This window comes from Oncorhynchus mykiss, chromosome 13 (assembly GCF_057628025.1).
Source record: "Oncorhynchus mykiss isolate SJ-2025 chromosome 13, ASM5762802v1, whole genome shotgun sequence".
In the NCBI taxonomy this organism is placed as follows: Eukaryota; Metazoa; Chordata; class Actinopteri; order Salmoniformes; family Salmonidae; genus Oncorhynchus; species Oncorhynchus mykiss.
In genome coordinates, this window is record NC_143034.1 from 74,335,564 (window position 1) to 74,354,753 (window position 19,190).

Below are 19,190 nucleotides of genomic sequence, written 5' to 3' on the forward strand. Positions count from 1 at the left end.
CCTCAAATTCAGATTATTATTATACAGTGATAATAAAACAAGACTGACACAATGAACACAAATCAACTTACTTTTATTGAAAAAGTTTAATATTCTGTAAACATTCAATATTCAATCTTCAGAAATAAGTTGACTAAAATACAAAATATTTGTATATCCTTTCATACATAAGGCTATGGTTTAATTTCCAGTTATATCAAGGCATCTAAGAAGTCACAGAGGATATTCAAGAAGGTGCAGGAATACATTCATAGCCATACTCAGTGTTGTCACGGTGACAGTGTACAAAACAACCATAATCTCCTCCTAAAGCCTAACAGTTAAAGCACTAAATAGTTGGGTCGCCCATGTTATTGGCAGTACAATTGCCGCAATTCGTGAGTAACAGTGCTCTAGCACAGGGTTGTCAAACTCATTTTGCTCTGCGGGTCGCATTCAGTCTTCACCAAGGGCCGGAGTGCCGCACTTAAAATGTGTATGTATTGTCTTGGTGTCAAAATGTGCAAAATGTCCTCTATCCATCGGTTTAGGGAATTTTTGATGCTCCCTAACTATCTAGCTTTCATTATGATGACTGTTAGCTAGCTGGACAGAGTGAAGAGACTATAAATGTAGCTTTCATTATGATGACTGTTAGCTAGCTGGACAGAGTGAAGAGACTATAAATGTAGCTTTCATTATGATGACTGTTAGCTAGCTGGACAGAGTAAAGAAACTATAAATGTAGCTTTCATTATGATGACTGTTAGCTAGCTGGACAGAGTGAAGAAACTATAAATGTAGCTTTCATTATGATGACTGTTAGCTAGCTGGACAGAGTGAAGAGACTATAAATGTAGCTTTCATTATGATGACTGTTAGCTAGCTGGACAGAGTGAAGAAACTATAAATGTAGCTTTCAGCTAGCTGGACAGAGTGAAGAAACTATAAATGTAGCTTTCATTATGATGACTGTTAGCTAGCTGGACAGAGTGAAGACACTATAAATGTAGCTTTCATTATGATGACTGTTAGCTAGCTGGACAGAGCGAAGAAACTATAAATGTAGCTTTCAGCTAGTTGGACAGAGTGAAGAGACTATAAATGTAGCTTTCATTATGATGACTGTTAGCTAGCTGGACAGAGAGAGACTATAAATGTAGCTTTCATTATGATGACTGTTAGCTAGCTGGACAGAGTGAAGAGACTATAAATGTAGCTTTCATTATGATGACTGTTAGCTAGCTGGACAGAGCGAAGAAACTATAAATGTAGCTTTCAGCTAGCTGGACAGAGTGAAGAGACTATAAATGTAGCTTTCATTATGATGACTGTTAGCTAGCTGGACAGAGAGAAGAGACTATAAATGTAGCTTTCATTATGATGACTGTTAGCTAGCTGGACAGAGTGAAGAGACTATAAATGTAGCTTTCATTATGATGACTGTTAGCTAGCTGGACAGAGTGAAGAAACTATAAATGTAGCTTTCATTATGATAACTGTTAGCTAGCTGGACAGAGTGAAGAGACTACATTTAGGTCCATTATCATTTCTAAATAGTTATGGGTTGGTTTTAATCATTTAAATGTTGATTGAGATTGTTGTTAGTACTGTAGCGTCTACTAGTGGGCCGTATGTTAGACAGTCCTACTGTAGCGTCTACTACGAGCCGTATGTTAGACAGTCCTACTGTAGCGTCTACTAGTGGGCCGTATGTTAAACAGTCCTACTGTAGCGTCTACCCTGTGTTGTGAATGCCTGTGTACGTACATACGTACATACATAGGAATCACAGTGATGATAACAGTAGTGAATGTATTACCTCCCAGTTCTTCCCACTGAAGACAGCAGACACCACAGAGATCCTTCATTGATTCATCATAGTGAGGCGTTACACAGTGAGGCCAAGGCTCATGGCTCACACAGGCCAAGGCTCATGGAAGGCTACCTCCTCACTTCATTCTCATTCTAGATGTAATTCTAAGGCAGGCAGGTAGACAGCTTGTCTTACTGGGTTGCACACACGTGCATAATAGTAAGTCACACGTTGCTGACACAAACAGTGTCCGCTGATCTCCCTCCATGTGTAGAAGGAAGATGGCTGTACTGGCAGTCAGGGACTAGGCTGATAGCAGGCTTCCCTCCCTGTGTAGAAGGAACGTGGCTGTACTGGCAGTCAGGGACTAGGCTGATAGCAGGCTTCCCTCCCTGTGTAGAAGGAACGTGGCTGTACTGGCAGTCAGGGACTAGGCTGATAGCAGGCTTCCCTCCCTGTGTAGAAGGAACGTGGCTGTACTGGCAGTCAGGGACTAGGCTGATAGCAGGCTTCCCTCCCTGTGTAGAAGGAACGTGGCTGTACTGGCAGTCAGGGACTAGGCTGATAGCAGGCTTCCCTCCCTGTGTAGAAGGAACGTGGCTGTACTGGCAGTCAGGGACTAGGCTGATCGCAGGCTTCCCTCCCTGTGTAGAAGGAACGTGGCTGTACTGGCAGTCAGGGACTAGGCTGATAGCAGGCTTCTGTTGGTACGCAGCAGCAGGAGGACCTGCTCTCTTCTTCTCTTCCCTCTTCTTCTGTCTGTCCAGATAGTAGAACGCTGCGATGAGGAAGAGGCCAGAGGAGGAGACAGTCACACTGCAGGCATAGAACACATAAGAGTAGTGTCCTGTACTGTCCACCAACATGCCTGGAAGAGGGAGACATAGCAACAGGCACAGCGTTAGGAAAGACTTGGGGAACACTTCATTTGAAGGGTACCTACATTACCATGTCATGACACGTTCATAACCACACAAAACAGTTCATAAGCAGTACATAAAAGCATTTCCTAGAAGGCTTGTGTCAACAACCACACGTGGTGCTACGACAGTGAAAGAACAGCTATATTTAAGCGTGTCGGTGTGTGTCCTCATAACACATTCCTCTGTACTGGATGCTAGTTCAGTACAGCTCTGCCAGGACCCACTGAGCACAGGGCTAGTCGGCTACTACCAGGCGTTGACATTAGAGTTGCCATGGCGCTGGAAACCAGAGACCACCTTAGGAGTTCAGCAGGGGAACACTAGGCCACGCCCTCCTCCAGTCAGCCTGCCCCAGAGCCGTTCCCTGTCGACCCAGACCTTCCTACCCGCCTGACGCACGCACGCACGCACGCACAGACACACGCGCAAACATACTCGCACGCACACACAGACACACACGCACATTGTGGAAACCAGAGCACATGACCCGTTCACATCCCGAGCTAGACATGGGAATCCAGCAGAAAGAACATTCCATTTCCCCGTGTGACAAAACTCATAGTCTCCCCTGTCCTCACATAACAGGTTTATACTGGGTTTAACTCATACCCTCCCCAGTCCTCGCATAACAGGTTTATACTGGGCATAACTCATACCCTCCCCAGTCCTCATATAACAGGTTTATACTGGGCATAACTCATACCCTCCCCAGTCCTCACATAACATAACAGGTTTATACTGGGAATAACTCATACCCTCCCCAGTCCTCATATAACAGGTTTATACTGGGCATAACTCATACCCTCCCCAGTCATCACATAACAGGTTTATACTGGGCATAACTCATACCCTCCCCAGTCCTCATATAACATAATGGGTTTATACTGGGCATAACTCATACCCTCCCCAGTCCTCACATAACATAACAGGTTTATACTGGGCATAACTCATACCCTCCCCAGTCCTCATATAACAGGTTTATACTGGGCATAACTCATACCCTCCCCAGTCCTCACATAACAGGTTTATACTGGGCTTAACTCATATCCTCCCCAGTCCTCACATAACAGGTTTATACTGGGCATAACTCATACCCTCCCCAGTCCTCATATAACAGGTTTATACTGGGGATAACTCATACCCTCCCCAGTCCTCATATAACAGGTTTATACTGGGCATAACTCATACCCTCCCCAGTCCTCACATAACATAACAGGTTTATACTGGGCATAACTCATACCCTCCCCAGTCCTCACATAACAGGTTTATACTGGGCATAACTCATATCCTCCCCAGTCCTCGCATAACAGGTTTATACTGGGCATAACTCATACCCTCCCCAGTCCTCATATAACAGGTTTATACTGGGCATAACTCATACCCTCCCCAGTCCTCATATAACAGGTTTATACTGGGCATAACTCATACCCTCCCCAGTCCTCACATAACAGGTTTATACTGGGCATAACTCATACCCTCACCAGTCCTCACATAACAGGTTTATACTGGGCATTACTCATACCCTCACCAGTCCTCACATAACATACCAAGTTTATACTGTGCATAACTCATACCCTCCCCAGTCCTCACATAACATAACAGGTTTATACTGGGCATAACTCATACCCTCCCCAGTCCTCACATAACATAACAGGTTTATACTGGGCATAACTCATACCCTCGCCAGTCCTCACATAACAGGTTTATACTGGGCTTAACTCATACCCTCCCCAGTCCTCACATAACAGGTTTATACTGGGCTTAACTCATACCCTCCCCAGTCCTCACATAACAGGTTTATACTGGGCATAACTTGACAAGAACCTTAACATGTATGTCTATATGAGTCACTGTGTCCACCACACCACCACCTGTTGTTATGCTGACCACCTGCTGACCAACAATGACTGTAGATAACATGCAGTAGGGGAAGTCATTGATTCTGTACCACAGACAAAGAATTCACACATAGGACTTGAACAGATGCCACAGTGGTGTACCACACACCCCTATAGCCCCCACAGTGGTGTACCACACCCCCTATAGCCCCCACAGTGGTGTACCACACCCCCCTATAGCCCCCACAGTGGTGTACCACACCCCCCTATAGCCCCCACAGTGGTGTACCACACCCCCTTATAGCCCCCACAGTGGTGTACCATACCCCCTTATAGCCCCCACAGTGGTGTACCACACCCCCTATAGCCCCCACAGTGGTGTACCACACCCCCCTATAGCCCCCACAGTGGTGTACCACACCCCCCCTATAGCCCCCACAGTGGTGTACCACACCCCCTTATAGCCCCCACAGTGGTGTACCACACACCCCTATAGCCCCCACAGTGGTGTACCACACCCCCCTATAGCCCCCACAGTGGTGTACCATAGCCCCCACAGTGGTGTACCACACCCCCCTATAGCCCCCACAGTGGTGTACCACACCCCCCTATAGCCCCCACAGTGGTGTACCACACCCCCCTATAGCCCCCACAGTGGCGTACCACACCCCCCTATAGCCCCCACAGTGGTGTACCACACCCCCCTATAGCCCCCACAGTGGCGTACCACACCCCCCTATAGCCCCCACAACCCCCACAGTGGTGTACCACACCCCCCTATAGCCCCCACAGTGGTGTACCATAGCCCCCACAGTGGTGTACCACACCCCCCTATAGCCCCCACAGTGGTGTACCACACCCCCCTATAGCCCCCACAGTGGTGTACCATAGCCCCCACAGTGGTGTACCACACCCCCCTATAGCCCCCACAGTGGTGTACCACACCCCCCTATAGCCCCCACAGTGGCGTACCACACCCCCCTATAGCCCCCACAACCCCCACAGTGGTGTACCACACCCCCCTATAGCCCCCACAGTGGCGTACCACACCCCCCTATAGCCCCCACAACCCCCACAGTGGTGTACCACACCCCCCTATAGCCCCCACAGTGGCGTACCACACCCCCCTATAGCCCCCACAGTGGCGTACCACCCCCCCCTATAGCCCCCACAGTGGTGTACCACACCCCCCTATAGCCCCCACAGTGGTGTACCACACCCCCCTATAGCCCCGACAGTGGTGTACCACACCCCCCTATAGCCCCCACAGTGGCGTACCACACCCCCCTATAGCCCCCACAACCCCCCTATAGCCCCCACAGTGGTGTACCACACCCCCCTATAGCCCCCACAGTGGTGTACCACACCCCCCTATAGCCCCCACAGTGGTGTACCACACCCCCCTATAGCCCCGACAGTGGTGTACCACACCCCCCTATAGCCCCGACAGTGGTGTACCACACCCCCCTATAGCCCCGACAGTGGTGTACCACACCCCCCTATAGCCCCCACAGTGGCGTACCACACCCCCCTATAGCCCCCACAACCCCCCTATAACCCCCACAGTGGTGTACCACACCCCCCTATAGCCCCCACAGTGGTGTACCACACCCCCTTATAGCCCCCACAGTGGTGTACCACACCCCCCTATAGCCCCCACAGTGGTGTACCACACACCCCTATAGCCCCCACAGTGGTGTACCAGACACCCCTATAGCCCCCACAATGGTGTACCACACCCCCCTATAGCCCCCCACACCCCCCTATAGCCCCCCACCCCCCACACCCCCCTATAGCCCCCACAGTGGTGTACCACACCCCCCTATAGCCCCCCACCCCCCCACTCCCCAGATAGCATATGAACATGTCATAAGCCATGTAAAGAATATATACATAATTGAAGAAAATGAGCTGTAAACTTGAAAATGTTTATCTTTGTCCCATGGCATAGCGCCCACAGTGGCGTACCACACCCCCCTATTGCCCCCCCATGGCATAATGTGTAGCGGTACAATCCTGACAGGAGCGACACACACAGTACCTGCGAGCGGCGGTCCAATCAGCAGTGTTCCACTCTCTAACATACTGATGAGACCCAGGGCAGAGGGGAACCGGCTCATCTCCACCGTCTCCATCAGCACCGTGAAGAGCAGAGAGCCAATCACAGACATGGACAGACCAAAGATGACCACGTAGATCAGGAGCACGGGGAAGGTGGCGGCCGCACCACAGATACTGTTACTCAGCCCGTTGACCAGGAGGGCTACCGCAAACACATACACAAAACAGCCACTGCCCCTGAGAGGAGGAGGAAGAGGAGGAGAAGGAAGAGAAAACCAATTTATTATCCATTTTTGTTTTCAGATCACATAATTTTCTATTAAATGTTTTCTTGCTTGGGATTCGAACCAGCAACCCTCCGGTCCAGTTGCTGACCCACTCCTAACCTCTAACATCCAGGCTACAGTACCTGAAGCGCGGCAGGCCGAAGAAGACAGCCGCCACGGGTCTCACAGCAATGTTAACCAGGCCCAGTACGGCCATCAGTAGCGCGGCTCGGTCCTGTTCCATACCATTGGCTGTAGCATAGGGCACCAGGTATACCAGGGGAACTACAAACCCCAACATCATCCACGTCACTCCCAGGGCGTAGGCACGGTAACGAGGGTTACTGACCAACAGGTCAAAGGCCATGTGTCTCCGTAGGAACACGACAAGGTCACTGAACGCTGTCCTAAGTCTTGTCTTAATTCCCTCCTTCTCCTGTTGGAGAGGACCTTTGATTGGTTGCTTGCTGAGCCCCTGGGCAGCCTTGTTAGTGAGTGTCCTCTGGGCTCCACTGTGTTTGGCCCCCAGGGGCCTCATGACAGCGCCACACACGCAGCAGTTCAACAGCAGCCCTCCCAGGACCAGGAAGCTGCCTCTCCAGCCAAACTGGCCCAGCAGGAAGTTGGCCAGCAGGGGTAAGGTGCTGAGGCCCAGGGCCGTGCCGGTGGACGACATGGCGTTGGCAAACGCCCGCCGCCTCAAAAAGTAGTGGCCCATCATGGTCACAGAGGGCTGGAAGGACAGGCAGAACCCCAACCCTGTATGAGGAGGACAGAGGAACTGATGAGGATGACTCATAATGCCCCATAGAAAGAAGGAGACATCTTATATTGGGGGGTTATAGTGTGTGTGTGTACCCTCTGACCTGCGATGATGCTGGTGATGTAGAGTTCTGTGATGGTTCTGACCAGGGCGCTGACCACCATGCCTAGTCCACTCAGAACCCCTCCCACCATCACCGTTACCCGGCAACCAAAGCGTTCCACGAGAACGCTGCATAGTGGACCTGGAGAGACAGGAAAACAACGTTCAATCACAACACACACACACACACACACACACACACACAGGAAAACAATGTTCAATCACAATACACACACACACAGGAAAACAATGTTCAATCACAATACACACACACACACAGGAAAACAATGTTCAATCACAATACACACACACCACTAACACACCACACTCTGGAGAGACAAGAAAACAACATGTGGTCCAATCACAATAATACACATTAACACACCACACACTCCCCAAAAGCATACAATGGACTGATTAGCATATCAGATCACAATAATTAGCATCATCAATGCATTATCCCTGAACATGGAACAACAGTCTGCAAATAGAGGACAGGACGCTGTTCGTTTCCACTAAAACACAGCTGCTGAAACCCACTCTGAAACGTCGTTCAGCAGACACTTCCTCCCCATGCCGGGAACGTCTGGTGGACCACAGCTTCAAACTATACAACTACAAATCAGTTCACTCCCCAGTCGGCCAGACTTGTTAGTTGGTGTTACAGGCTTATGTGCATGTGCTAACCACAATTAGCCTGGGAATAGGTCATGAGTTTACCCAGACAGGGACAGGTGTCTAAGTGTACAGGCTCTTACAATAATGTGATCAGAAACACATGATCTGAATGATCATCTTCCAGCTCTTCAATCCAACTCTCCAAGACAGACCAAAGCTAACAGGAGTACCTATCAAGCTAATTGATTCAAACGAACATGAGATTCAGAGTACTAAGAACTGAGAACTCTTGGTACTGTCTTTGATGTGGGAATAATGAGTCCATTCTTTGTGCCGTCTCATCTGTGCTCTTGTCATGATAATGTCTGCTCCAGTCATGTGGTCTAGTCTGGTCTCTGTCATTATAATGTCTGCTCCAGTCTGGTCTCTGTCAGGATAATGTCTGCTCCAGTCATGTGGTCTAGTCTGGTCTCTGTCATGATAATGTCTGCTCCAGTCATGTGGTCCAGTCTGGTCTCTGTCATGATAATGTCTGCTCCAGTCATGTGGTCTAGTCTGTTCTCTGTCATGATAATGTCTGCTCCAGTCATGTGGTCCAGTCTGGTCTCTGTCATGATAATGTCTGCTCCAGTCATGTGGTCTAGTCTGTTCTCTGTCATGATAATGTCTGCTCCAGTCATGTAGTCTAGTCTGGTCTCTAAGAATGTTCCTCAGTCCTTGGTGAACCCTATCCCTCCCTCCAGCTCTTTCTTAGTCTCCCTAGGCAGATGGGTTGCCTCCCACATGAACAGTGTTCTGACATACACTTTGGCCCTAGGTCTGGGAATTCCGAGACTATTTCTGAAACTATCCCTCCATCTATTTTTCCCTCCATCCCATCTCTCCTTCCATCTCTCCCTCTGTCCCTACAACCATCCCTCCCTTTCATCTCTCCCTCCGTCTCTCCCCCTGTCCCTCCTTCCATCTCTCCCTCTGTCCCTACAACCATCCCTCCCTTTCATCTCTCCCTCCGTCTCTCCCCCTGTCCCTCCTTCCATCTCTCCCTCTGTCCCTACAACCATCCCTCCCTTTCATCTCTCCCTCCGTCTCTCCCCCTGTCCCTCCTTCCATCTCTCTCTCCCTCCATCCAAACTCCATCTCTCCCTCTGTCCCTACAACCATCCCTCCCTTTCATCTCTCCCTCCGTCTCTCCCCCTGTCCCTCCTTCCATCTCTCTCTCCCTCCATCCAAACTCCATCTCTCCCTCTGTCCCTACAACCATCCCTCCCTTTCATCTCTCCCTCCGTCTCTCCCCCTGTCCCTCCTTCCATCTCTCTCTCCCTCCATCCAAACTCCATCTCTCCCTCTGTCCCTACAACCATCCCTCCCTTTCATCTCTCCCTCCGTCTCTCCCCCTGTCCCTCCTTCCATCTCTCCCTCTGTCCCTACAACCATCCCTCCCTTTCATCTCTCCCTCCGTCTCTCCCCCTGTCCCTCCTTCCATCTCTCCCTCTGTCCCTACAACCATCCCTCCCTTTCATCTCTCCCTCCGTCTCTCCCCCTGTCCCTCCTTCCATCTCTCTCTCCCTCCATCCAAACTCCATCTCTCCCTCTGTCCCTACAACCATCCCTCCCTTTCATCTCTCCCTCCGTCTCTCCCCCTGTCCCTCCTTCCATCTCTCCCTCTGTCCCTACAACCATCCCTCCCTTTCATCTCTCCCTCCGTCTCTCCCCCTGTCCCTCCTTCCATCTCTCCCTCTGTCCCTACAACCATCCCTCCCTTTCATCTCTCCCTCCGTCTCTCCCCCTGTCCCTCCTTCCATCTCTCTCTCCCTCCATCCAAACTCCGTCTCTCCCTCTGTCCCTACAACCATCCCTCCCTTTCATCTCTCCCTCTGTCCCTACAACCATCCCTCCCTTTCATCTCTCCCTCCGTCTCTCCCCCTGTCCCTCCTTCCATCTCTCCCCCTGTCCCTCCTTCCATCTCTCCCTCTGTCCCTACAACCATCCCTCCCTTTCATCTCTCCCTCCGTCTCTCCCCCTGTCCCTCCTTCCATCTCTCCCCCTGTCCCTCCTTCCATCTCTCCCTCTGTCCCTACAACCATCCCTCCCTTTCATCTCTCCCTCCGTCTCTCCCCCTGTCCCTCCTTCCATCTCTCCCCCTGTCCCTCCTTCCATCTCTCCCTCTGTCCCTACAACCATCCCTCCCTTCCATCTCTCCCTCGGATCATCATACAAATCGTTATAATCCAGACAGAAAATATTTACACAAGAAGCAATCTAATATCACACAGAAATCAAAACTCTCCGTCGTTTGGTTAAGTTCACCATTCTGCCATTCTAACTGTTAATAAACATCAGGCGTTTCAGATTAATTTGGTTAAAACCAAACCCTGTCCACTGGAAAATCATTGCAGCCTTAAAAATCATAATATCTTGGTCCAACTGAGAGAAAAAATCTCCAGTTTGACACACAGGCAACACATTCATTTTCCCAATACGACACATGATGCTGGTTCTCATCAGTTGTTGACTAAAAGCACTGCTAGCCAAGAACACATACTTACAATTGACACATTTAGCAGACACTCTTATCCAGAGCAACTTACAGTAGTGAGGGCATATATTTTCACACTGGTCCCCCATGGGAATCAAACCTACAACCCTGGAGTTGCAAGCACCATGCTCTACCAACTGAGCCACACCAGACCACACACATATTTAACCTTTGACAACTAGAAATGAAGAACACTGACATTACGCAACAATAATTACACGAATTCAGAATCTACAGTCATGACATTGGATCAACTGGAGGTTTAATATAGATGGATCAACTGGAGGTTTAATATCGATGGATCAACAGGAGGTTTAATATAGATGGATCAACAGGAGGTTTAATATAGATGGATCAACTGGAGGTTTAATATCGATGGATCAACAGGAGGTTTAATATCGATGGATCAACAGGAGGTTTAATATAGATGGATCAACAGGAGGTTTAATATAGATGGATCAAGTGGAGGTTTAATATCGATGGATCAACTGGAGGTTTAATATCGATGGATCAACTGGAGGTTTAATATAGATGGATCAACTGGAGGTTTAATATAGATGGATCAACTGGAGGTTTAATATAGATGGATCAACTGGAGGTCTAATATAGATGGATCAACTGGAGGTTTAATATCGATGGATCAACAGGAGGTTTAATATCGATGGATCAACTGGAGGTTTAATATAGATGGATCAACAGGAGGTTTAATATCGATGGATCAACAGGAATTTTAATATAGATGGATCAACTGGAGGTTTAATATAGATGGATCAACAGGAAGTTTAATATAGATGGATCAAGTGGAGATTTCCACTATCATATTACTTCAGTGAATCACCATTTAATGTTCCTCTTGGCTTTAGTTCTCCTCAGCAGGAAGAGAAAGATGAGGAACAGGAGGGAGGGTCAGGGTGATAGAAAGAGGAGGAATGAGAGGGAGGGAGGGTCAGGGTGATAGAAAGAGGAGGGAGGGAGGGTCAGGGTGATAGAAAGAGGAGGAATGAGAGGGAGGGAGGGTCAGATTGATAGAAAGAGGAGGAAGGGGAGAGAGGGAGGGTCAGGGTGATAGAGGAGGAATGAGAGGGAGGGAGGGTCAGGTTGATAGAAAGAGGAGGAATGAGAGGGAGAGAGGGTCAGGGTGATAGAAAGAGGAGGAATGAGAGGGAAGGAGGGTCAGGGTGATAGAAAGAGGAGGAATGAGAGGGAGGGAGGGAGGGAGGGAGGGTCAGGGTGATAGAAAGAGGAGGAAGGGGAGAGAGGGAGGGTCAGGGTGATAGAGGAGGAATGAGAGGGAAGGAGGGTCAGGGTGATAGAAAGAGGAGGAATGAGAGGGAGGGTCAGGGTGATAGAAAGAGGAGGAAGGGGAGAGAGGGAGGGTCAGGGTGATAGAGGAGGAATGAGAGGGAAGGAGGGTCAGGGTGATAGAAAGAGGAGGAATGAGAGGGAGGGTCAGGGTGATAGAAAGAGGAGGAAGGGGAGAGAGGGAGGGTCAGGGTGATAGAGGAGGAATGAGAGGCAGAGAGGGTCAGGGTGATAGAAAGAGGAGGAATGAGAGGGAGGGAGGGTCAGGGTGATAGAAAGAGGAGGAATGAGAGGGAGGGAGGGTCAGGGAGGGAGATAGATAAATAAACAGTGGGCCACCAGAACAATGGACTACTGGTCCTGTCTGGCCCGTCTGGCCCTGAGCTACCGCCCTGTAATAACAAACAGAGGCTGAGTCATACACAACCCAACACACAAACACACCGCGGCACGTCTGAACCTGGGCCGTCCGTTCTCACACACACGCACACACCCGGGCCCGAACAGAAAGCATCCGCACTGTTACCAGAACTCTTCACCTAACCTCTCACCCTTACTCTAAACACACAGCCTGCAAGGAAACACCCTATACTCCCCCTGTGTGTCCAGTTAGTGTCCAGTGTGTGTATGGTACATCTGAACCTGGGCCGTTCCCACAGGCGCAGGGTCACGGAAAGAGTTACCAGAACTCTTCACCTTAACCCCTCACATTTACTGTAAATCTACAGTCTGCCAGAAAAACTGACTAACACTTCATCTGTGTGTGTCCTGTGGGTTTGTGTCGTGTGTGTGTGTGTGTCCTGTGGGTTTGTGTCGAGTGTGTGTGTGTGTGTGTATTTCTGTGTCAACATACATTGAGGTGAAAGATAACACACAGTGAATCATTAACCTGTAGTACTGTTTCATTGAAACAGACTGTTATGTATAGGAAGTACTTCAATCAGCCAAATAAAGACACGACAACAAATGTGTACAATCCTACAATGACAACGACAGGTAGCATCGCTACCACCAGTGTGTGTCTGTGTGTGTGTGGGTGTGTGTGTGTGTGTGTGTGTGTGTGGGTGAGAGAGGGTGAGAGTGAGAGGGTGAGAGAGAGAGAGAGGGTGAGAGAGAGGGTGAGAGAGAGAGAGGGTGAGAGAGGGTGAGAGAGAGAGAGGGTGAGAGTGAGAGAGGGAGAAGCAGCAGCAAGATTTGTGACCTGTTGCCACAAGAAAAGGGCAACCAGTGAAGAACAAACACCATTGCAAATACAACCCATATTTTTTTAATTTAATTGAGAGAGGGTGATAGAGAGAGAAGGTGATAGAGAGAGAGAGGGTGATAGAGAAAGAGATGGTATGTGTTCAATCATGCAACAATGCCTCAATGTACAATGACAGAAGCATCCTCACCACCAGCGTGCAGCACAGCAGTCATGATAGCAGGCACCCAGGACGTCTCTGTGTTGCTGGAGCTGAACTCAGCCTGTAGCTCCGTGTAAAAGATGCCAATACAGGAAGGGAAGGCCAGCGTTAGAGCCAGGACCAGGATAGTAGCCACCAGGACTACCCAGCCCCAGCCCCCATCCGGGGCCACCTGTTGGGCATACCCGTTCCCAGACAGCCCAGCCCCTGGTTCTCCAGTTGGGCCATTGTGGGGTGGTAACCCAGTAAGGTGGTGGTGTTGGAGGGAACCATCTTCCTCCTCGTTTTCCTCCTGCTCCTCTGAGTCACTGTCTGTGCTCCTCCTCACAGTACTGTGGTTCACCCCGGTCCAGTCCTGAGACGTCCGTGTCTCTACCACATCCTCTGACCCACTGGACCCCTCTGCTCCAACTTTGGAACTCCTGGACCCCTCTGCCCTAACCTCAGACCCCCTGGACCTCTCTGCCCTAACCTCGGGTCCCTTAGGCCCCTGGGGGCCCTCTCCTCCACTACCCCTCCTCAGCAGGACTGTGTCGCCCTGGTTATGGTTCTGTCTGGTCCTCTGGGTCCTGTGGGACTGGTTCTGTCTGGCCTCCAACTCCACCCCCTCTGTCATCCTGCCTAGCTGGCTGTGGACTGGGCCTTCTGCTAGATCAGCTTCCTGTGTGGAGGGTGACAGGGAGGGAAGGAGGGATAGATGAGATGAAGGGAAGGAGAGTGGGATGAGAAGAAGAGAGAGAGAGAGAGAGAGAGGTAGAGAGAGAGAGAGAGAGAGAGAGAGGTCTGATGTTAGTTACTCAGAGGCAGCAGCAGCCCTGGCTGGCTGTGGTATTGGCTCTGTGTCTAAACAGCCACTGATAATGGATGCAGAGGGACAAAGCAAAGCAGCCTCACTGGCTGAAGATATATTGTAAATGGATCAACTTGAGTAAATGTTTTCCATGAAAACCCCAAAAATAGGCTATTAGACAGATCCTTTCTACCAATGCATAAAGGGTGTATAAGAGATCCACCTTTCTTTGTCTCAACTCACTTTTCAGCACCAGTATTTCTACTGCACATCATCATCTATCACTCCAGTGTTCATTTGCTAAATTGTAATTACTTCACTACTATGGTCTATTTATTGCCTTTCTATTGTGTTATTGACTGTACGTTTGTTTATTCCATGTAATTCCACACCTCAGCAATTTAAAACCTTTTTTTCTCAGAAAGGTGAGTTCCAGACATTTCTAAAATTATGCAACATTACCTGTTATTGTTTATGGCCGTCATGAAAAATGTTTAACTGTGTTGTTGTTTGTGTCGCACTGCTTTTGCTTTATCTTGGCCAGGTCGCAGTTGTAAATGAGAACTTATTCTCAACTGGCCTACCTGGCTAAATAAAGGTGAAATAAAAATAAATATAATTACATTTTTTTTTAAATCACCAATTAGCCTCAAAGACTACCTACCATATACATGGTAGATAGGATAATAACAAGGATGCACAGTCTATTGCTATAGCTGTAATAAAGTCATATGCAATTGTACATTTAAATAGATTTGAACAGATAAGCAATCTAAATACAAGTAATGTGGCACTCACATTGATTTTAAAATAAATGCATAATGGCTGTAACCTATCCTACACAAATCCCGTTGGTTTTCCTACCTGGAGTGTCCCTGGTCAGCCCGTCAAAAACCGGCGAGATATTTTACCATTATCATGTCGATGAAGTCAGTGGGTGTTAGCATAATTAATTTACCATGAATACGATTATATCACTTTTCACAATTACCCTAAATCGCGCGGCATCACCAATGTTTTCCCGATGTCCATGTCGGGGCGTCAACACAGAACGCGTTAAGTCGCCCGCGGTACGACAGGATGTGTGTGCAGACAGAAAACATATGCCTCTCAATCAGGTGGCGTTGCGTACACTCGCAGTTCTTTCAAAAAACGCTGTCAAACCAAATCCTGGAGAACACCGGAGGATTCAATCGCCTCTCTTGTTCTCAACTTTCATTTGCCGGTCTGCCTGGCAGAAAGCCATCAAACCCAGTCACAGCACTGGATAGGACAAATCTCTCCGGCACCAATGTTATCCAATCAGTTTGCCTACAGACAAGCCGTCAACAAAAATCCCCCTTTGTCATTATTGTAATCCCCAGGACTCGTGTCCACTTAATCTAAACTACTTCATAATAAATACAGAATTATCAAGATTAGGTTTACCATATAAAGCCTGGTTGGCTGTTTATCTTATAGTTTCTCGTCAGAGGTCCCTTGCGAATTTGTCTCCATGGGAACAGAACGGCCCGGGTTTCTGGTTTGCACCTGCAGCTCTACAGGATATCAGACCGCAATAAATCTAGAATAATGTAACAATCATTGGCCATTTTGGAAACTAACATAACCTATTACACAATATGTTGCAATAGGCCTAGGCTAAATAATGATATTAACATTGTCAGATGACATTTGTCATAGCCTATCCTCGATGATGCAAAGTACAATCAGTTGCGGTTCTAGCTTGTATGGTTTTCCCTGGGCGAAACCCCCCGACATTTGGAACAACACAAATAAATAATCATAACATTTAAAACTATATAAATATAAAAAAATATATATACAACAATACGCCTCATAAATGTAACAAAAATAAGTAACAAAGTCAAATAGAAACAAATGTTAGTATATAAATAAAAAATATAATCAAATTATTACACTATTCATTTACTACCTTGTCTGCAAGGGGATTCGAGCCAGCAACTTTTCGGATACTGGTCCAACCACGAGCCTACCTGCCGCCCTAGGCGTAAGACACCACAAAAGACTGCATATAATTACAAAATATCAGCATACTATAGACGTTTTTTAAGTAGCTGTATACCTTTATCTTTAGGGTGTTTCTCCTCTTTCCACTTTTCCCTGATGGCTTAGACCTTTTCTTGTCCATTTGTGTTGAATTGGCACTCGAGCATCAATACATTACCCATCCTCCAACACTGTTAACCAAGAGTCAAGACTACATTACCCATCCTCCAACACTGTTAACCAAGAGTCAAGACTACATTACCCATCCTCCAACACTGTTAACCAAGAGTCAAGACTACATTACCCATCCTCAAACACTGTCAACCAAGAGTCAAGACTACATTACCCATCCTCCAACACTGTCAACCAAGAGTCAAGACTACATTACCCATCCTCCAACACTGTTAACCAAGAGTCAAGACTACATTACCCATCCTCCAACACTGTTAACCAAGAGTCAAGACTACATTATCCATCCTCCAACACTGTTAACCAAGAGTCAAGACTACATTACCCATCCTCCAACACTGTTAACCAAGAGTCAAGACTACATTATCCATCCTCCAACACTGTTAACCAAGAGTCAAGACTACAATACCCATCCTCCAACACTGTTAACCAAGAGTCAAGACTACATTACCCATCCTCCAACACTGTTAACCAAGAGTCAAGACTACATTACCCATCCTCCAACACTGTTAACCAAGAGTCAAGACTACATTACCCATCCTCCAACACTGTTAACCAAGAGTCAAGACTACATTACCCATCCTCCAACACTGTTAACCAAGAGTCAATACTACATTACCCATCCTCCAACACTGTTAACCAAGAGCCAAGACAACATTACCCATCCATCCTCCAACACTGTTAACCAAGAGTCAAGACTACATTACCCATCCTCCAACACTGTTAACCAAGAGTCAATACTACATTACCCATCCTCCAACACTGTTAACCAAGAGTCAAGACTACATTACCCATCCTCCAACACTGTTAACCAAGAGTCAAGACTACATTACCCATACTCCAACACTGTTAACCAAGAGTCAAGACTACATTACCCATCCATCCTCCAACACTGTTAACCAAGAGTCAAGAATACATTACCCATCCCCCAACACTGTCAACCAAGAGTCAAGACTACATTACCCATCCTCCAACACTGTCAACCAAGAGTCATGACTACATTACCCATCCTCCAACTGTTAACCAAGAGTCAAGACTAAACCAGTTCACCTTGGTGTTGTGCAGACTGGTTTTATATTATTATTAACCATTTCACACAAACCAGGGAAAAAATGCAACAATATGTCTGTGAAACTATACATTCACAGTATTATGAATGAATTGTGGTTTATTTGGTAGCATTTCGTAGTATGACTGATTTTATTAATTGCATTAGTACTGTACAAAGTTAGAGGTGCGCTATTTGATAGATTCCCCGGCTCCCTCTACCTCTGGCTTCCAGTGGAGAGACCAGAGGTCAACCTACCTCCGCCCCCCTCCCCATCTCGTACTTCTGAGTGGGAGACCTTCCCAGGCAGTAGCCTGCCTAGCTTCCAAACTAGAATCAGGACGCCCACTCCGACAAGGTTAATTGACCCACAGTCCCACACGGTGACATGATATCATTGACTTGACATGCAAATGAGCGATAGAAAACTGATCACGCAAATGTCACTGTTCACATAAGGAAATCAGTCAATTGAAATAAATTAATTAGGCCTTAATCTATGGATTTTACATGACTGGGAATACAGACAGATACGCATCTGTTGGGTCACAGAACAAAAAGTAGGGGCATGGATCAGAAAACCAGTCAGTATCTGGTGAGACCATCGGCCTCATGCAGCACAACACATCTCATTTGAATAGAGTTGATCAGGCTGTTGATTGTGGCCTGTGAAATGTTGTCCCACTCCTCTTCGATGGTTGTGCGAATATGTTGGAAATTGGTTGGAACTGGAACATCCTGTCCTACAAGCCTATACAGAACACCCCAAACATGCTCAATGGGTATGTCACCCTGGTGAGTATGCAGGCAATGGAAGAACTGGGACCGTTTACGCTTCCAGGAATTGTGTACAGATCTTTGCGACATGGGGCCGTGCATTATCATGCTGAAACATGAGGTGATGGCGGAGGCTGACTGGCACCACAATGGGCCTCAGGATGTGGTCACGGTATCTCTGTGCATTCAACGTGCCATCGATAAAATGCAATGGTGTTCGTTATCCGTAGCTTATGTCTGCCCATACCATAACCCCTCCGCCACCACGGGGACCTCTGTTCACAACGTTGACATCAGCAAACCACTCGCCCACACGATGCCATTGACGTGGTCTGCGGTTGTGAGGCTGGTTGGAGGCACTGCCAAATTCTCTAAAACTACGTTGGAGGCAGCTTACGGTAGAGTAATTAACAACAGCTCTGGTGGACATTCCTGAAGTCAACATGCCAATTGCAGTCTCCCACAAAACTCTGTGGCGTCGTGTCGTGTGGCAAAACTGCACCTTTTATGATTATTATAACTTTATCTCAACAAGGAACACGGACAGACCTCTTTTACAGCTGGGCCCTACGTATACATGTCTATACATACAGTTTAGGTACAATGATTCATAAACTAAACAAGACGAACAAAACCAAAAATACAACAACAGATTTCATTTCCACACGGGGTATTCTACTAACAGCACAAGAACATTATCCGAAACAGTTACAAGCAACACAAAAACAGAAATAAAAATGCTCCAATAAATAATTAAAATTAGCAA

General features: G+C 47.7%; 1 protein-coding gene across 3 annotated transcripts; it reads right to left on the reverse strand.

The window, feature by feature from the left end:
• Window positions 1-71: 71 nt before the first annotated feature.
• LOC110485295 (monocarboxylate transporter 6) lies at window positions 72-15,947 on the reverse strand. Of its 3 annotated transcripts, none has more exons than XM_036942487.2 (6): window positions 15,829-15,947; window positions 13,599-14,271; window positions 7,750-7,890; window positions 7,027-7,642; window positions 6,598-6,854; window positions 72-2,663 (listed from the first exon to the last, which is right to left on the reverse strand). In XM_036942487.2, the coding sequence occupies exons 1-6, from the start codon at window positions 15,829-15,831 to the stop codon at window positions 2,020-2,022; spliced, it is 2,334 nt and encodes a 777-aa protein (XP_036798382.2). In that variant the 5' UTR covers window positions 15,832-15,947; the 3' UTR covers window positions 72-2,019. The 3 variants fall into 3 exon arrangements, with proteins under 3 accessions (XP_036798382.2, XP_036798385.2, XP_036798383.2); XM_036942490.2 differs by having other exon boundaries at window positions 15,392-15,897; XM_036942488.2 differs by having other exon boundaries at window positions 15,265-15,896.
• Window positions 15,948-19,190: the final 3,243 nt, after the last annotated feature.

What these genes read in the sequence shown, in the direction of transcription:
- LOC110485295 (XM_036942487.2), bottom strand. An exon ending in TGCTGTGCTGCACGCTGGTG is followed by an intron (nt 7,891 to 13,598) that starts GTGAGGATGCTT and finishes CTGTCTCTCCAG; the next exon opens with GTCCACTATGCAGCGTTCTC. An exon ending in GATTGGACCGCCGCTCGCAG is followed by an intron (nt 2,664 to 6,597) that starts GTACTGTGTGTG and finishes TCCCTCTTCCAG; the next exon opens with GCATGTTGGTGGACAGTACA.